Genomic DNA, 20,213 nt, shown 5'->3' on the forward strand with positions numbered 1-20,213 from the left:
GACTAGGTTTAGCAACAGAAAGGACTAAGCCTTGATGTCGTTGCTGGATAAACATTGCTGTTTTGCTCAATAACTTTTGGTTTTCAAGGATCCTATTTTTCATTCCTGTATGCAAAAACCATTATTAAAGAGATGGAGTGCTACATGCATCAGAGGGTAAAAATGTTCCTGAAGATGGTTCAAAAAAAGATTAAATCTGGATTTTACATTTTAACTGTTGTAACCAAGTCACACGACATTTTAAAACACAAGTGCCCTTGTCTCTGGCTTCCTGCATTTTTAACCTGTCTTCCCAGAACTGATACAATTATAAGAATAGTCTCACCTCAGCATTTAGGTCTGCTCCAGCATCCAGTAACATCTGGACCATGGCCTCATCACCCCGCACACAAGCATACATCAATGGAGTCATACCCTGTGTGGACAGCAGTATTCATAATCATTGATTTATAGTCTTTGATTTGTGATCTTTCATTCAGGATCCCAAGGTGATATCCTAGTGACCAGACCAAGACTCAAATATAAAAAGCAGGACACTAGACCATATGCAAATACCTATCAATCCACAAAGATATTATTTAATTCAGAAATATTTTATTTGATACTTAATTCAGACAAGTTTTATTGAATATTATTTGATTCAGACAAATTTTATTTGTTATTTGATTCAGACAAATTTTATTTGTTATTTGATTCAGACAAATTTTATTTGATTCAGACAAATTTTATTTGATATTATTTGAGTCAGACAAATTTTATTTGATATTATTTGAGTCAGACAAATTTCATTTGATATTATTTGATTCAGACAAGTTTTATTTGACATTACAGTATTTGATATGTGAGGAAAAATTAAAAGGAGACAACTATACAGCTCATCTTATTGCTAGCATTATAGGCCGAAAAAAATCCCACAAGAAATGCTCCTGAGGCACATAATGATAACCTTATGAAATATGAAGTTGATTTGCATGTTTAGGTTTGTCCATTTATTTCACCAAACTTCCCCCTTCCCCCCAGATTTTGTTTAGAAAAACAGATGTGAGATATTAATAATGTAGATGGGTAGAAACTAATCAAGGAGAGAAGAAACTTAGAACTAAGAGAAAGTTCCTGACAGAACAATTAATCAGTGGAACAGCTTGCCTCCAGAAGTTGTGAATGCTCCAACAATGGAAGTTTTTAAGCAAATATTGTCTGAAGTGGTGTAGGGTTTCCTGCCTAAGCAGGGGGTTGACTAGAAGACTTCCAAAGTCCCTTCCAACTCTTGTTATTATTATTGTTCTTAGATGGATTCAGGAAGTCCTCAACATTCAGCCACAATTTTACCACCTTTTTTGGCATAGTTGTTAAAAGAATCATGTGGTTGTTAAGTGGGGGGAGCTGGTTCCAGAGGGTTGGGGCCACCACAGAGAAGGCTCTTCCCCTGGGTCCCGCCAAATGACATTGTTTAGTCGACGGGACCAGGAGAAGGCCAACTCTGTGGGACCTAACTGGTCGCTGGGATTTGTGTAGCAGAAGGTGGTCCCAGAGATATTCTGGTCCGATGCCATGAAGGGCTTTATAGGTCATAACCAACACTTTGAATTGTGACCGGAAACTGATCGGCAACCAATGCAGACTGCGGAGTGTTGGTGTAACATGGGCATACTTAGGGAAGCCCATGATTGCTTTTTAAAAAGCTATTTATTAAATTTTGATGAACGCGTCTTTGCCAAGATGAAAGTTTTAATATCAAGACCTATATAGACTCTGGACTCTACTCTACTGTTACCTACAAAGAATAAAATATTGGGCATTTATTTTGCAGAGCAGTCCTTTATCAATTTTATGCTGTTGTTTCATTTTAACAGGTTAGACTGGAACTTTATACTAACTGCAATTGGAGAAGTAGCAGCTTTGGTATGCATGTCTTCAATATATACTGATTTAATTTGAAATTAAATGCCAGCCAACTCTGTTGAGAGTGCCTAGCTCTAGGGAAATACTGCTGTATTAACTGACTCTTCACTACAGAGACTTCTAGCTACAGATTTATATTAATCTGAAATGTTCTGTCCGTCTGATCGAAATATCCTTTGTGATTAATGTTTCTTTGACAAAATTAGGCACAAATGAAGAACAAAAATTGCTGTTTTTTTCTTTGAATTAAATAGAGGCACATGCTCCAAATGTGGTCTCACCAGCTTATAGTTTATAAGTTTATAATTCTTTATACCTGTTCACTCATGCTGTTAATTCCATCAGGCCCCAGCAAAGATATGGCCTGCTTGACCAGATCTGTTCGGCCACAGGTCAACATCCGGAACCCTAGGTCTTGCTTGAATTTTGCTTCTGTGGCCACTGCGTCCAGTTTCCGAGAAGCACAGAAGCAGTCATCAATTCTGTGAATTGAAGCAAAGAGTTAGAAAATTCTTTCAAAAGAAATTCATTTTTTCCCACTGACACATTTTGCCTTTGAATGACATACACTGCCATTGCAACAAACAATCTGAATAATGAACTGTCAAGGATGATCCACTTAGGGGAAATCTCGCCTCCAAACCATAACTATTCCTACCAGGCTCTTCTAGAACCGGTGTGCCACATTTTTGCCCCGAGTTTCTTTCCCTTAATATAGAATTGAGGTTATGACATTTGATTGCTACTTAAATTTTAAAGGAGCCCAGTAATTGTCAGGAAAAAGCAGGAACTCAGATAGATTAGAGCTAATAGACAGAGACTATGGTCAAATAGATCTGGGCTAAAAGCTCAGATCCATCAAAAAATACTGGTTCCCAGAGCTGGAAAAAATCTCCCTCCTCTTTTTTTTTGGAGGGGGGGGACCTGATGAGAGAAAAAAAGTAGACTGTAGGATGATAGCACTTAAAAGATAGACAGTCATCAGTGGAGGAAAACCTCTGCCTTGCATTTAGCCAAGTAGCATCTCCAACCTGTGATTCTCTTAGAGCTGTGTTTCCCAACCTTGGCAACTTGAAGATATTTGGACTTCAACTCCCAGAATTCTGGCTGGGGAATTCTGGGAGTTGAAGTCCAGATATCTTCAAGTTGCCAAGGTTGGGAAACACTGCTCTAGAGCAAGGATCTCAAACTCGATTTCATTGAGGACCATATGAGGGTTGTGTTTGACCTGGGGGCATTGAAGGGCTGAAAAAAATTTTATTACCACACTGTGGGCATGGCTTATTTATTTATTTATTTATTGTATTTATATGCCAAAATGGACTCTGAGTGGCTAACAATCAGAATAAATACAACAACAATAAAAAAAGTTAAAATCTAATAATAAAAATCAGTAATAACAATAATATAAAAAACATACCGTACATACTTAAAATCAGCCTAATTCCAAGCCTGCCAGAAAAGCCGGGTCTTAAGAGATTTCCGGAAGACTGGTAGGGTGGAGTTAATGCAGATTTCTGGAGGCAGTTGGTTCCAAAGAGTTGGAGCCACCATAGAGAAGGCTCCTCCCCGAGTTCCCGCCAACCGACATTGTTTGGCAGACGGGACCTAGAGAAGGCCGACTCTGTGTGCCCTTATTGGCCGCAGCAAGGTATGAGGGAGGAAGCGGTCCCGTAAACAGTCTGGCCCTGAGCCATTTAGGACTTTAAAGGTGATAACCAACACCTTGCATTGCATTCGAAGACCGACTGGCGATCAATGCAGCGCGCGTAATGTTGGAGTAATACCAATACCAAGGTACGCCCGTTATTTCACGCACTACTGCATTCTGCACCAGCTGAAATCTCCGAACACTCTTCAAGGGTAGCATTTTGTGGGTGTGGCTTTCTGGCCATGTGATCAGGTGGGAGTGGCTTGACAATCATGTGACCAGGGGGTGGCTTAAAGATCATGTGACTGGCTTAAAGGTGGCCAACATGACGTCACTCACGTCAAGGGTTTGGATTAGGGTGTCTGACCTCTCCTTGTCTCAAAGAGATACAGTTTCCCTAACTATTTACTATTACTGAACATCCAAACTATACTATTTAATTCTATGTATAGATGCCATATGTATACATACATATTACACACAGGCACACAAAAATATACATTGTCTACTATATAAACTGTACAAACAAACAAACAAACACACACACACACATCTCTTTTAAAATTATACACATTCAACCTCATTTACTGCAATAGCAAAAACATACCCAGAGACCAGAAGGGAATAAAAGAAAAAAATTCAAAATTTTTCTATCAGTTCTGCGTTCCTGACCGTACCCGTAGGAGTACATCACTGCCTGAAAGGGGGGGGGGGCATGGCCAATGTGGGCGTGGCCAGCTCAACATCACTCATGTCACGGGTACCTATGGTACCCAAGTGCTAAGTTGGACCCTCAGATCCAACCTTTCGTTAACTTTTCATTATAATAAGCACTCATTATAATATAATGTATTATATTAATAATGTAATATTATAATATTTCCTTCCTTTTTCCTTATCCTTTCTTCCCTTTCTTTTTCCTTCCTTGCTCTCTTCCTATCTTTTTCTTTTTTCGTTTCGTTTCTCCTTTCCTGTCCCTTCTTGGATGCTCAAATGTAAAAGGGGAAACATTTTTCCTTTCCTTTCCTTTTAGTCTGTTTCGCTGGCCTTGTGCCAGTGAAAACGGAGCCAGGGTGGCTGGGTGGGTGGGGGATGGGAACGCGCCGGTAAAGATATGCAACTTATATAAAGATATACAACTGCTATTTCCTTTAATTTCTAATGACAATTCTAGATCTGGCCCTTATTAACCATCCTTTCCTAATAAACATAAAAAATTTCATCGTCTGTTAACATAAAGTTTGCCTGGTTGCTGTCACTTTTATTTTCCATCTCTTATGGGAGAAAGGAAACAGGGGGGAAACAGGTAAACGTCAACAGCTAGGTTTTATTATATCAAACATGAGATCCAGCAATCTTATTATTGTTCTTTCTTCTTTACACCAGCCTATGACTTTGGAAAGCCCTTGAGGCACCTTAATATTACTTTTGCACTGGATGGGGGCCCCTTGCAGCTCTGCAGACTTCCTACAGTTTATCAACTAAACTGTAATTTTGGGCCATTTTTGTCTTTTCCTTTTTTAAAAAAGTATTTTGATTGATGGACTGTTAATGTAAAACTGTAACTGTGCAAATCACTTCATAAGCCCTTAATTGGTCTAATTCAATCATTGTCTTTCAAGCAATCTTTGTTTCCTTTTCTAAATAGCTATTTTTGCACCTTATCCTTGATCATTTTGAAAATTAGACCATTTATAATACCGGGATTTAGGATTGCTTTCTACCTTAATTTGAATTCCTAGAGCATACATTTTATGATTATAGGTTGCTAAATATAAACAGTTCTGTATCTGGCCTTGACATTTCACAGTCATTAGACCTTTCTATACCATGAACAATGTTTATCTTGTGAATACTCTTTGAAACAGGATTGCAATTATTGTCACTGTAAATCTCAGCCACCCTTGAAAAGCAGATCGTATCTATATATGAAGTGTAGCTATGTTGGGGAAGGTTGACTGCAAAAAATGTAACTAAAAGTGCTGAAATCTGAAAATGGTTTCTTGGTTGCTCTCTGCTATTAAAAGCCTCTGTGACTTCCAAAAGTGAAATAAGAACATGTAGCCCCCCCCTAATTAAAACAATAATTAACAATAATTTTTAAAATAAAACAATAATTGTGTATTAGTAGCTATAGTAGCTGGAATCAGCAAGAAGAAATATAATTTCTGAACAATCCATACACATTAGGCACTCCAGCAATAAAATATTAACCTTCTATGGAGGTGAAAGGGTTAATACAGTGAAAGATGCTGGTTTGAATCCAGATGTTGGGAGATAAGGTGAAACCAACCCAAACCACTTTTTCCTCTTAGTTGAAGCCACAGAATCACACCTACGCAATGCAAAGGATAACCAAATTTCAATATTGCCTTTGCCAGAGTAAACTGAACCGTGATAAGAGGTCCAGAGTGATTATAAAGAACTCTAAAACATTGTTATGAATGTATTGTCCAGATATACAGTATACAGTAGTCCACGCAGTAGGACTTGATAAGATACCAGGATTTATAGTGTGGCGATTTATGAACCAGTGCAGAGAAATAACGAGGATACCTTTGTAGAAAATAGTAGCAAACAGTTTTACTCCTCAGTGCAATCAAAGTATCTTCTGTCTCAGTCTTCTACTTACAGGATATGCAGTAAAGCTTACTTACATGGAGATACTAAACCAATCCAGGTTTTTCCCTATCAACACTATAGCTTTATCTCAATCAAAACTGCTCCAGCCAGCCAACTAACAAGATCATAAGCTACAGCGTCCTCCCTGTCAATGACTACTTCAGCTTCAACCACAACAACACACAAGCTCACAACAGATTCAAGCTTAATGTTAACCGCTCCAAACTTGACTGCAAAAAATATGACTTTAGTAATCGAGTTGTCAAAGCATGGAACTCTTTATCAGACTCTGTTATATCATCCCCTAACCCCCAAAATTTTAGCTTTAGACTATCCATGGTTGACCTCTCCAGATTCCTAAGAGGTCAGTAAGGGACGTGCATAAGTGCACCAGGGTGCCTTCCACCCCCTGTCCTAATGTCTCTCTTATATTTCTACTAGCTCCATGTATATGAACTCTATTATTCCCAATGATTATTTCTTCCATATTATTCCTAATGTCTTATCTTCTAATCTTTTATTGATGTATTTTACCACGATTATATCCTCTGAAACCTACATTATGTATTGACAAAATAAATAAATAAATAAATAAATAAATAAATAAAATATTACCACCACCAACAGCTAACAATTAACAGTCATCAATCATTGTAAAGGTGCTTTGCGTTTTATAATGCTCTGGCCCAATCAGGTTGCAGTTTACATCCTATGACTCAGCATTATTGTTTAACATTGGTATCTTTTTTCTTCTGGTAGGACAAAACTATTGGGGGAAGCAAATTATATCTGGGAAATGGAGTCTGCGGAACAGCTTCAGTTCACCACTCTTTTGTTATACTGATTCAATTCAGAAAGTCTCAAAACTGCATGTCAGGCTGGGCAATGAAACATAAGAATATCTAGACAAATTTCCTATCAAATAAGTTTTCAAATGCTATTCATCCTCTGGAATCATCAGCATCAGAGACTGCTGGGTTGTCAAGGAGTTTGTTTACAGCCACACACTGGGTGATATTTTTGTCCCTAATTATTGCAGCTCTTATGGCTGAAATGAGAGAATTAGCCAAAATTTGAGACGCGGACAAGGACACTCAAGGAGAGAAGCGTGCAAAGGAGATATCGAAACTAATTTGGAGAAAACCATATTGTTTTACTCTATTATTTAGCTCTGTGTCATTTTACTTTATTGTTCTTCCTAGTTTATTTAAATAAAGTAAGATTATTGATGCTTTCACCAAGTCACTTTGAGCTTGCTTATTATATGTACCCAAACTATAATATCAGAAAATGTGGAAGGGTGGAAGGCATAAAAGAATCAGGCACATGCATGTGTTTTTTCATAAATATATAGCAATTATAGTCTATTATCTTTCCATTCTTGAGTCACCCAACTACATGCCATCCTTGGAATCCAAAACACTGATCCATCACCTTCAAATCCTACTAAATAACTGCGCTATTAACTTCTCTATAGATGATTAAACCACTCAAGAATTGATCTTCTTGGTCAATACCAAAGCATAGACAATTGCCAGACAATCAGGATTTAATGACCAGTGACAACTGTTTTGATCCAACCCTTTGTGCCTAAACACAAATGTTTGCTCACCAAGTTAAGAAAACATTTCAACACCACTGATAACACACTCACTCTCCAAAAAGACCTGGACTCTGTCTCAGACTGGTCTAACACCTGGCAACTTCAAATATCAACCAACAAATGCTCTATCCTCCACATCGGCAAAAAGAATTCAAACCACACATACGTACTGAATAAACAATCTCTCACTTCTAACCCACATTCTGTAAAAGACCTTGGAATACTAATATCGAATGACCTAAGTGCTAAAGCCCACTGCAACAATATCACCAAAAAAGCTTCTAGAGTTGTTAACCTAATCCTACGCACCTTCTGCTCAGGCAATCTCACACTCCTCACAAGAACCTACAAAACTTTTGCCAGACCCATCCTAGACTACTGCTCATCAGTCTGGAACCCATATCACATCTCTGACATCAACACCCTTGAAAACGTCCAAAGATATTTCACCAGAAGAGCCCTTCACTCCTCCACTCGAAACAGAATATCCAACGAAAATAGACTAACAATCCTGGGCCTAGAAAGCCTAGGACTACGGTGCCTAAAACACGATTTGTGTACTGCCCACAAAATCATATGCTGCAACGTCCTACCAGTAAATGACTACTTCAGCTTCAACCGCAATAACACAAGAGCATGCAACAGATTCAAACTTAATACGAACCGCTCCAAACTTGACTGTAAAAAATACGATTTCAACAATTGAGTTATCGAAGTGTGGAACTCATGACCAGACTCAATTGTGTCAACCTCTAACCCCCAACACTTCTCCCTTAGACTCTCCACGATTGACCTCTCCAGGTTCCTAAGAGGCCAGTAAGGGGCGTACGTAAGTGCACTGGTGTGCCTTTCGTCCCCTGTCCAATTGTCTTTTTTTCTTCCTCCTATCTTATATACTGTATTTTCTTCCTTTCATATATCCTCTCCTCTAAGTCCACTCTCACCCTCATTTATATCAACACATGTCTATTTTTCTTCCTATGTATTTGTGTATTGGATAAATAAATAAATAAATAAATAAGCAAACAAACAAACAAATAAATAAAAATATGAAAAAGAGAGGATATGTGCAAGCACGGTGGCAATTGTGTATAATTTTAAAACTGATGTCAGGCAAGTATTATAACATTTGGACTTCTTTATCAAACCAGCATGCTTACAATAGGATAACAGTTGGGAGAGAAGAGCAAAAAACACAGACTGTCTCTTCAAAGCAAGGCAATATTACATTCCTGATTGAGGAGTGGCAAATCTCCCTTGAAAGAGTTTCCTTTCATTTGTCAGAAAGAACAAAGAAACTTGGAACTTATTGCATCGGCCAGCCTCTGGCTACAATAGCATCATGATCAGTGGGAGAGAAGTTAATTTCATTCTACTTAAAGAACTAGAATAAGGGATTTCTGGAATATGAACATGACACCAAGATCTCATAGGTAATTGCATATATTAGGAATAAACAAAATTCTGGCAAATTTCTGTTTATTCTACAGTAACAGAGACTACCCAATTAACAATAGAGAGTTTTAACTGAAATATAAATAAAATCTGAGGTTAACCATTTAGCTTCAGAGTTCACCACTTTCAAGCCACAGTACGAATATTAGACTGTTGATTCTGGTTGTTGTTTTTTCAGGATAGCTATGCTGGACTTTTCCAAGATTTGTAGTAACATGTGACACACACACAACTCTCTCTCTCTCTCTCTCTCTCTCTGTGTGTGTGTGTGTGTGTGTGTGTGTGTAAATGGCAACCTGTGCCTGCAGTCTCAATGCAAGTTCCAAACATCTTTCTTAATGCCCCTAAACACTGCAACATTGAGAATGATTTCCTTTTCTTTCAGTGGAAAATGACAATTAAAATGATATAAATCATCTTTTCAGTCCTACATGTAAAAAAAATAAAATAAAAATAAATAAAGCAGGATTATTCTTGACAAGAGAAATCAATCCACTGTCCTGGATCCAGTCTTACCCACTTTGGTGAGATTACAGATTCACTCAATGCAATGCAATCTGCAACCTCCTTCTCTAAGGGAAGCTCTCAACTGAAGAATTATTTTGGTGTAATGGTTAAGGCACCAGGCTAAAAATTGGGCATCTGTGAATTCTATGTCTAGTTTAGACCCAAAGCCATCTGGGTGACCTTAGGCTAGTCTCTCTCTCTCAACCATGGGAAGAAGGCCATGGCCAGCCTCTTCCAAGAAAGTTGCAGGGATTAATCCAGGTAGTCAACAGTGACTTAAAAGGCACAAAAATAACAAGAGACCTCAACTACTGCATTCTAAGATACAATACATTGTTGACATTATTGTTTCCCCTACTTTGTATCTAGTTGTCGGTAGGTGACTTAAGGAACATCAAGGTTACAGCAAAAACAATAATAACAACATACTAACACCCAGAAACTGCTCTAAACTCAACTGCAGGAAATATGACTTTAGAAATTGAATAGTTGATGCATGGAACTCACTACCTGACTCTGTAGTATCATCACCTAAACCCCCAAAATCTACCCTTATACTATCCACTGTTGACCTCACCCGATTCCTAAGAGGTGTGTATAAGTACACCAGCGTGCTTCTGTTCCCTGTCCTAATGTTTCTCTTTTACTATTATCATGTTTATAAACATAATTATGTTTTTGTATACCACCCAAATGTACTTGACAAAACAAATAATAATAATTTAAAAAATCCAAACACTCATTTTTTTCATATCCTATGACTTATGCTTAAAAACCTCATTGGAAGCCTTTCCCCCCACAACTGATACAAGAAATGTTGAAATCTGCTAACATATACATAGTAGACAATCCTTTTCTCATATAGCGAAGGGAGATCTTGTAATAGACTGTGAAGATCTTGACAAAAATATTCATGTCTGTTTGGCGTTGAAATCACTGGTCTCCAAAGAAGACCTCTGAATTGTCATTTCTGTTTTGCTCTGAGGATCTTCAGCAACCACATGATTATTCCTGTCTTGACAGATTCTTAATGCCAAACACTAGGTCATCTTGTGTAAGGGCAGGGGGAGGCAGGGGGTGAAATCTCTCAAAATGCAAAATACATCTACTTTTATGGTTCTTTTTTTTAAAACCTTCCACATATGTGAGAACCATGGCAACAGCCTTCTTTATAAAACCCAACATATAAAATGTACAGTGGCATTGTGAAATTGTTAGATGCGATGCTGCCTTTTATTTATCACATTAAAAACAAGCCAAACTAATAGCAACGCTGCATCTTTTCAGAAAGGGAGAGCATGTGAAAAGCAAATCCTTAGAGCAGGAGCTAAGTGCCAGAGGAAGAGGAAGAAGGCGATTTTACAGCCTTTTGAAGCAGCGGCTCCAAATTTTGCAAACAGGCACAGCAAGATTCAGCTAAATCAGATGAACACTTCAATCCCTCTGAAGAAGGAGAATGCATATCTGATAACACAAGAGAAAAACAAGCAAGAACTCAAACGGAAGGGCTTAAGGCGTGATCCAGGTAAACATGCAAGCACATCAGCCTTACAGATGCAGTCGCTCTGTGGAAAGAAATGCAGTTTGTGAAACGGCTTTTTAAAAAAATGTAAAGAGATTCGGATCTGCATATGCAATTGACCTCTTGTTCTGGGTTGTTTACGGCACAGCAATTTCTTCATCCTATCATGCCACTGCTTTGCACAGACTTACTTTAACTGCCGAGGTTCGCAGTCAACTCCTGGAAGCAACAGACGGGCTGCTTGTCGTACATCGTCACTATCCACCGAGAAACTGCGGCGGTGCCCGGCGTGAGCCAGAGCAACTCTTATCCATTCCATCAGAGGGGGCAGCACGATAAACGGCCTGCAAAGCAAAACAAAGAAGCCGGTTTGCCTGGGCAAAACACGATCTGTCCATGATTCTCAGACATGCTGAAAGCTCTTAACAATGCAGTTAAGCAAACAGTGCAATAATAGCAATGATAATCTATTGCTACATTACAATAAAAATAACAACTACTACTACTATTATTATTATTATGGTCAGCCAGATGTTTAGACTTTTTTATCCACCTATCAAATCTTTCCCAAGAACCTGGGATCATTATAATTATTATTATATAGTGGACTAGTACCAATACTTTATTCAACTTGTACGCCACCCAACTCTCACTAACTCTGGTTATTATAAAAAAATAATATATAATTAAATTATTTAAAATATAAAATATATAAAAATAAAAGAATGTTTTTTACCAGCAAAAGTTGGCTTCCTTTCCCTGTAATAACATTTCTCAAATGTTTGCAAATGAATCTATGTTTTATTTTCAATCCATCTGTATTTCCCTTGGGATTAGCACACTTTTACTCCATGCTTAAATCCTACTCATAGTCAAATCAGCTACTCATTTACTTTACAGTCAGAGAAGTAGAATTTATCAAAGCTTCTTTTTCAGATATAAACAAAGAACCAGAATAATAGGATAGCGCCCTCCTTCCTCTCAACCAATCTGATAAAAAGAATGATGGAATATTAACTCCAAAAGGGGCGTAATGTTAACATACATGTTACTATTCAGTGTCCTGAACACAACATGTCTGCTGATACTATAAAACCCAATGATCTTGTGAAGGTTGTAATATTTTCCATGAGTATCTGATATCTTGCTTTTAAAGTTGCAATCCAGAGCAAGCTTTTTGGAATAAAATAAATTTCAGAATGATAGCCACCAGAATTCAGCAGTCTCTTCTTTTAATTACCAAACTGCAACCTGTCCTGCCTCTGGCACAAGGAATACTGTTGCACTCTCTCATTACAAATACAGGATTCCAGAAGAGGACAGAAAATACAAGCAGAATTTAAAAGAAAGGCTTAGGGCTTGATCTAGCTACTTAAAAGGGAGGCACACAGATATATCTTGCAGACTTCCAAAGAGGCAGCTTATTAAACTCTGCCTATTCAGCCTGTGTCAAAAAACATCTGGTGATATGGCATGAGAGTAATATACGATACACTCTGGGGATCACAATAAATATGTGATGACAAACGATGCAAAGGAAAGCAGCTGAATATTTAGCAGCATAATCTGCAGTTAGAAATGTCCAGACTAATTATGAGCTGAGTCAATGCCTCTTATTAGCTCACTCTCTAATTAATCATGCTGAAATTTTCCTGCTGAAACTTAGCTAGTGAAGGCAAAGGCAATGCAGATGGGAAGGGATTCGCTGGTAGGAGCTGCATTGTAGGAATTAAGTACCGTAGATACTACAGTAAGCATTACTCAGAAAGGGTTCCCTTACCAGAAATTTCGTAGCAGCATCACAGCTTGCAAAATCCTTGAGAAATTTTGTTTGTACCAAGGTATCGGTATTTACACTGAATTGCATAATGTTTTTCATTAATCAAAAGTAATTGATATATTATTATAAACACCAATATGGTTCTGCTTGACTGGATAAAGTGTGTATGAGAGAAGGGAGGCGGGAGAGAGAGGCAGAGAGAAGGGGGGCGGGAGAGAGAGAGAGAGGGTGGTACAGTGAGAGAGAGAGAAAGAGCGGGCGGGAGAGAGAGAGGGTGGGGCAGTGGGAGAGAGAGAGAGAAAGCAGGCAGGGGAGAGAGAGAGGGTGGGACAATGGGAGAGCGAGAGAGAGATGGCGGGAGAGAGAGAGCCTTAAATCAAGTTTTTATTTTTATTTATAGTTTTAAACTGCAAAATTCATAACATATGTGGTTAGCTTTCTTCAAAAGGTTTGGCTCATGTAATCTGTAATCTATGTAATCTATTTGCCCCACCTTGTTCTCTCTGTCTTGAGTCTGCAGAGAGGGGCGGCATACAAATCTAATAAATACAAATAAATACAAATTTGGAGATCCTAGATTAGAGCCTAAATGTAAATTTCTAGAGCAGGGATGCCAAACTGGTGGCTCACGGGCCAGATGCATGATTGATTGAGTGCAGGACATACCTACCCCCAATTCCGTGAATGGGGGGAAAGTCAGAAATGTCACAAGACGGCAAGATGACATGGCGAGTTTGACACCCATGTTCTAGGGCAGTGATGGCGAACCTTTTTTTCCTTGGTGATAGCGAACCTTTTTTTCCTTGGTGATAGCGAACCTTTTTCTCCTCAGGTGCCAAAAGAGCATGCCCATGTACTATCACACATGGGTCAGTGTCCACATGCATTATCTATCTATCTATCTATCTATCTATCTATCTATCTATCTATCTATCTATCTATCTATCTATCTATCTATCTACCTACCTACCTACCTACCCACCTACCTACCTACTTATTTATTAGATTTGTATGCCGCCCCTCTTCGTAGACTCGGGGCAGCTCACAGCATACAATTCACAACAAATCTAATAAATTTAAAAAACATTTAAAAACCCCATTATTAAACCAGTCATACACACAGTCACACCATACATAAATTATATAGGCCCGGGGGAGGGAGGGGGAATGCCTCAATTCCCCCATGCCTGATAGCAGAGGTGAGTTTTAAGGAGTTTACGGAAGGCAAGGAGGGTGGGGGCAGTTCTAATCTCTGGGGGGAGCTGGTTCCAGAGGGTTGGGGCCGCCACAGAGAAGGCTCTTCCCCTGGGACCCACCAGACGACATTGTTTAATCGACGGGACCCGGAGAAGGCCAACTCTGTGGGACCTAATCGGTCGCTGGGATTCGTGCGGCAGAAGGCAGTCCAGGAGATATTCTGGCCCGATGCCAGGAAGGGCTTTATAGGTCATAACCAACACTTTGAATTGTGACCGGAAATTGATCGGCAACCAATGCAGACTGCGGAGTGTTGGGTGACATGGGCATACCTGGGGAAGCCCATGATTGCTCTCGCAGCTGCATTCTGCACGATCTGAAGATTCAATGCCTGGGAAGGGTGAAAATAGCTTTCCCCACCCCTAAGAGGATGGAAACAGCCTGTTTCCCAACTTCTGGTGGGCCCAGTAGGCTCATGTTTTGCCCTCGCCAGGCCCCGAAGGCTTCCTTGGAGTCAGGGGAGGGTAAAATGCCCTCCCCCATCCTTCTGGAAGCTCTTGGGAAGCCAAAAACACCCTCCCAGAGCCTCTGTGTGAGCCAAAAATCAGCTGGCTGGTACACACATGCACACTGGAGCTGAGCTAGGGCAATGGCTCACGTGTCGGCAGATATGACTCCACGTGCCACCTGTGGCACCCATGCCATAGGTTTGCCATCACCGTTCTAGAGAGTATCTTCAGTACATCCTTTCTCCAACTAAGAGGAATGTTTCCAAAGTATGGTTTTAGAAAAAACAACCCTCAAGATGGTGCCCTCAACAATGCTAACAAGTACCATCCATTTTTATGTGCCCTGAACATGGCCACTATCTTAACTTTTGTTTTGTCATATACTGCGACTATCTTTGATTAGTGAGCTTGTGCTTCTGCAGCTATTCAATCAATGCTGCTAAATTGCTAAGTTTACACTCTCCCACAATCACACTCTAGTGCTCTGTGAACAATTGACTCTCTCCTTGCCTTTCGCAAAGGCACAAGCAGCAAAGCAAAACATAAAAGCCACCCACCACTTTAATTTCAGGCAGATTTTAAAATGTATTAGCTCAACAAACATTTCAAGGGAATAAATGTGCCTTCCCCCCCCCCCTCTTTTAATTCAGTGTAATCCTGATGGATATTAGCTTGGTCAGGTAGGCAGTTTGTCCAATGAAAAAGCCCTCAGCCCCAAGAACGGAATGACTTTGCTTTGGTCTGTCTCTAGGGAAGGAGAAGCATGAGTTTCAAAGGATGATACGCAGCTGATTTGGGAAATTTTTTGAAGTTTGTGACTGCTGTAAGAACAATGAGAAAATTGTGCGGTAGAGCTCAGCCTTCGAATGAGATTGGCCAATTGAAAACCTTTTAAGATTATTCATAAATATACCTATATTTTTATACCAAGTTGCAAAGTAATTTGCTTGTCTGCTAAAGTAAAGTTAAAAGAGATAAAAGTAACAGTTCAACTTCTCAACTTCTTGGCAATAACACAAAAGTGATCTGTTACTCCCTTTCTCCAGAATCCAGGTTTCTGGCCTAAAACTGTGGGATTTCCTAAGAGTTTCTTATCCTAAGAACTACCTTGCTTAGGTACTTTGAGACTGGGTGGCATAGTAGTCAAACAAACAAACAAACAAATAAATAAACAAACATTTAAGTCCTGCCTTCTAGCTGGGTCAAACCGCCTATTATACAAAGCAAATTAGAAGCAAAGCAATACAGAAATATTAAAAACTTGAGGAGCCATTGCCTATTTCAGTTCCTAGCAGAAATTTATTTATTTATTTATTTATTCATTCATTCATTCATTCATTCATTCATTCAGAAGGGTTTAGGGGTAGTGATTTCTGACAGTCTCAAAATGGGTGAGCAGTGTGGTCGGGCGGTAGGAAAAGCAAGTAGGATGCTTGGCTGCATAGCTAGAGGTATAACAAGCAGGAAGAGGGAGATTGTGATCCCCTTATATAGAGCCCTGGTGAGACCACATTTGGAATACTGTGTTCAGTTCTGGAGACCTCACCTACAAAAAGATATTGACAAAATTGAACGGATCCAAAGATGGGCTATAAGAATGGTGGAAGGTCTTAAGCATAAAATGTATCAGGAAAGACTTAATGAACTCAATCTGTATAGTCTGGAGGACAGAAGGAAAAGGGGGGAACAGAATCGAAACATTTAAATATGTTAAAGGGTTAAATAAGGTTCAGGAGGGAAGTGTTTTTAATAGGAAAGTGAACACAAGAACAAGGGGACACAATCTGAAGTTAGTTGGGGGAAAGATCAAAAGCAACATGAGAAAATATTATTTCACTGAAAGAGTAGTAGATCCTTGGAACAAACTTCCAGCAGACGTGGTTGGTAAATCCACAGTAACCGAATTTAAACATGCCTGGGATAAACATATATCTATTGTAAGATAAAATAGTATAAGGGCAGACTAGATGGACCATGAGGTCTTTTTCTGCCGTCAGTCTTCTATGTTTCTATATTCATTCATTCATTCATTCATTCGGTTTTTTTAATGCCACCCTTCTCCTTAGACTCAGGGTGGCTTACAACATGTTAGCAATAGCACTTTTAAATAGAGCCAGTCTATTGCCCCCACAATCCAGGTCCTCATTTTACCCACCTTGGAAGGATGGAAGGCTGAGTCAACCTTCAGCCGGTGATGAGATTTGAACAGCTGACCTGCAGTTCTAGCAGTCAGATTTCGTGGCCTGCAGTCCCGCACTCTACCTACTGCACCACCTTGGCTCATCTCCAATGTACAGTATCTCCATTCAGTCTCCAGCATCTTAGGTGTATTTGAAAAGGGCTTCTGTGTGACTGAGGGAGGATTTGCTACTAAGTCAATGTAAACAACATTGAATTCGATATATCAAGGATGTGTCTTGGTATAAAACAGGGATGTTCAACTTTGGCTAAATGTTTATGGAGATTTTCAGTCATTCGGGTCATGGTTGTCCCAATGGTTCTTTCTCCCCCCAGCCCCCACCCCAAAAGACAACTGGAATTTCGGGGGGGGGGTCTTCAAAGATGTTTTGCTTCTCATCCAAGAAGCTTCTTCAGCTCTGACTGAATGGTGGGGAGTAGAAGGATTTATACTCCTTGCAGACAGCTGGACTTTCATCAGGTTGTTATGGTCACCTGGAGGTTTATCTGTGCCATCAAGGTCACCTGAATGGTGCAAATTGGTGTGAGGTTTTCTTGGAACTGTTGAAAGGACTGTGTTGCAGATTGGCAATAGATGATGATGTAATCCCTCCCCTCCCCTTGAGAAAGTTTTCAGTTTTGACATAGATGGCCTCTTTAACCCCCCTTTCAAAACAGCGATCCTCTCTGTCCAAAATATGGACTTTGTTGCCAAATATCACTCACTCATCATGAAATATCCAGAACTGCTCACTAAGAAAGGATTTTTCGAAATGACCATCGGATCATCAGTATTTGATACACAGTATTATATTAACACACTCTGATGATAAGGAATTAGATCTTCTACTCCCCCTCCCCACCTGAAAAGAACTCTGTTCCAATTGCCAGTTGCATTATAGTAATACACTCTGATGCTACCCCTTCACTAAAACAAACACATCAGGACTAGATTCAGCAGTCCATCTGCATTTAAAAGACACAGGCCACTCTTTTGAAGATGGCTGGCAGGCTGGGGAACTCTGGGAGTTGAAGTCCACAGATCTTAAAAGTTGCCATGGTTGGACACCCTTGATATAAAGCTTTTTTTTTAAAAAAAATAAAAAGTAGAGATTAAAAGGTAGTATTGCAGGGTGACTCTACTCACTGCTGGGAGTTCAATCCTTACCAGCTCAGCCTCCCATCTTTCTGAGATTCTTAAATGAGGACCCAGGTTATGGGGGGGGGATATGATGACTTTTTAAAACACTTAGAAAGGGCTGCAAAGCATTATGAAGTGGTATATAAGTCTACATGCGATTGTATTTTATCATTCATTCATTCATTCATTCATTCATTCATTCATTCATTCATTCGGATTTATATGCTGCCCCTCTCCGAGGACTTGGGGCGGTTACAACATATAAAAATAATAGAATACAATAGTCAAATCCAATTGATTAAAACTAAACAGACAATCTAAAATCCCCAGTTATGCTAAAAATCAGTCATACACATCTTGTCAGGTTCTCATTTGCTTTCTAGATATTTCCTCCTCCCCCCCCCCGTTCCTGTGATCCCTTTTTCTCTTTCATTTCTCCAAACTTCGTTTTAGTTTTCTTCCTGCTCTATGGCACTGGACCAGAATATCTCCGAGACCGCCTTCTACCGCATGAATCCCAGCGACCAATTAGGTCCCACAGAGTGGGCCTTCTCCGGGTCCCGTCAACTAAACAATGTCGGTTGGTGGGCCCCAGGGGAAGAGCCTTCTCTGTGGCGGCCCCGACTCTCTGGAACCAACTCCCCCCAGAGATTAGGACTGCCCCTACTCTCCCTGCCTTCCGTAAACTCCTTAAAACCCACCTTTGCCGTCAGGCATGGGGGAACTGAAACACCTCCCCCGGGCATGTTTAATTTATACATGGTATGTTTGTGTGTGTGTTTGCTAGTAAATGGGGTTCCTTTTAAATATTTCTAAATGTTTTTAAAGCTATTTGGATTTGTTATGATGCGCTGTATTTTGTTGTGAGCCGCCCTGAGTCTGCGGAGAGGGGCAGCATACAAATCTAAATAATAAATAAATAAATAAATAAATAAATAAATAAATAAATAAATAAATAAATAAATAAATAAATAAATAAATAAATAAATAAATAAATAAATTTCATTCTTTTTTCTTTCTCCAAGAAGTTATCAGGGAATAGATGGTTGCGGTGGTTAAGTCTGGGTGTGCTTGCAGGGAACAAGGACAGCATCTCCTCTCCCTATTGTATTGGCAGATTCGTTTGTGCTCATTAAAATGTCCAAGGAGACATTAGCCATTGCCAATATATTCACAGCATAAAAGTATTATTATATTTGTATGCATTATGTATAGATCAGCTTTCCAACCAGGTGCCTGCCAGATGTCTTGGATTTTGGCCATGCAGCCAAAATACATCTGAAGAGAAAGATGGTTTGGTGTGGCTGTTTGTTTATATCTCTGTGTATCTCTCGCTAGCTTTATCTTCAGAACTCTGTCGCCATGATTTGTTGATCATTTAAATTTTCTCCCAACATTATTGCCCTTCAACTTATGAACTGCTCAACATCTTGTTCCCATATTTTACAATGCATACCATACTGGAGACTAAGGGACATCAATGCAATAAATATGCTTGCAATATATGTTAAGGCTTTACATGGAGTTGATCACCATTCAGTACGCTGCACACACTCCATAAATTCCCTACACATTAACTCTGGGGCTGAAAATTAAAAGTCAGGGACAAACCAAAGGGCAAGTCAATTAAACCTTGAGCAGAAAATTCAAAGCCTGCAGAACATTAGGTTACTTTTTTTTTTTTGCACAAGGACTTAGGGGTTAGATCTCTAGAGAGAAAATACTGTACACAGCCTTGAAAAATTAATACTAAGACAGAAACTACTGAAGTACATTTTCCTTGAGACATTCATAGGAAAATAATTCTATAGAATGAATAATAGAACAGAATAAAACAAAAAAACGCACGGATCCCAGTCCCGGTCAGGTCCCACAGAGTCAGCCTCCTCAGGTTCCCGTCAATCAGACAATGTTGATTGGCGGGGCCCAGGGGAAGAGCCTTCTCTGTGGGGGCCCCGGCCCTCTGGAATCAGCTCCCTCCCAGAGATTTGCACCATCCCCATCCTCCTTGCCTTCCGAAAAGTTTAAAGACCTATTTATGACCCCAGGCCTGGGGCCGTTAGATCCTAGCCCCTGACCAGTGAGTGTATTTAGTGTATTTATGGAGTGAGTGGTGATGATTTAAAAAAAAAAATTATATTGGAGT

General features: G+C 39.5%; 1 protein-coding gene across 2 annotated transcripts in view; it reads right to left on the reverse strand.

Moving 5' to 3' along the window:
- ABTB3 (ankyrin repeat and BTB domain containing 3) overlaps positions 1–20,213 on the reverse strand; it is a 264,027-nt gene that overhangs the window by 40,252 nt on the left and 203,562 nt on the right. For both annotated transcript variants that reach the window (XM_070756234.1, XM_070756233.1), the window contains exons 4-6: positions 11,454–11,606; positions 2,219–2,384; positions 326–415 (exon numbers count right to left, since the gene is read on the reverse strand). In XM_070756234.1, the coding sequence (XP_070612335.1) occupies positions 326–415; positions 2,219–2,384; positions 11,454–11,606 (409 nt within the window). The remainder of the gene's footprint in view (positions 1–325; positions 416–2,218; positions 2,385–11,453; positions 11,607–20,213) is intronic.

This window comes from Erythrolamprus reginae, chromosome 6 (assembly GCF_031021105.1).
Source record: "Erythrolamprus reginae isolate rEryReg1 chromosome 6, rEryReg1.hap1, whole genome shotgun sequence".
NCBI classification, from domain to species: domain Eukaryota; kingdom Metazoa; phylum Chordata; class Lepidosauria; order Squamata; family Dipsadidae; genus Erythrolamprus; species Erythrolamprus reginae.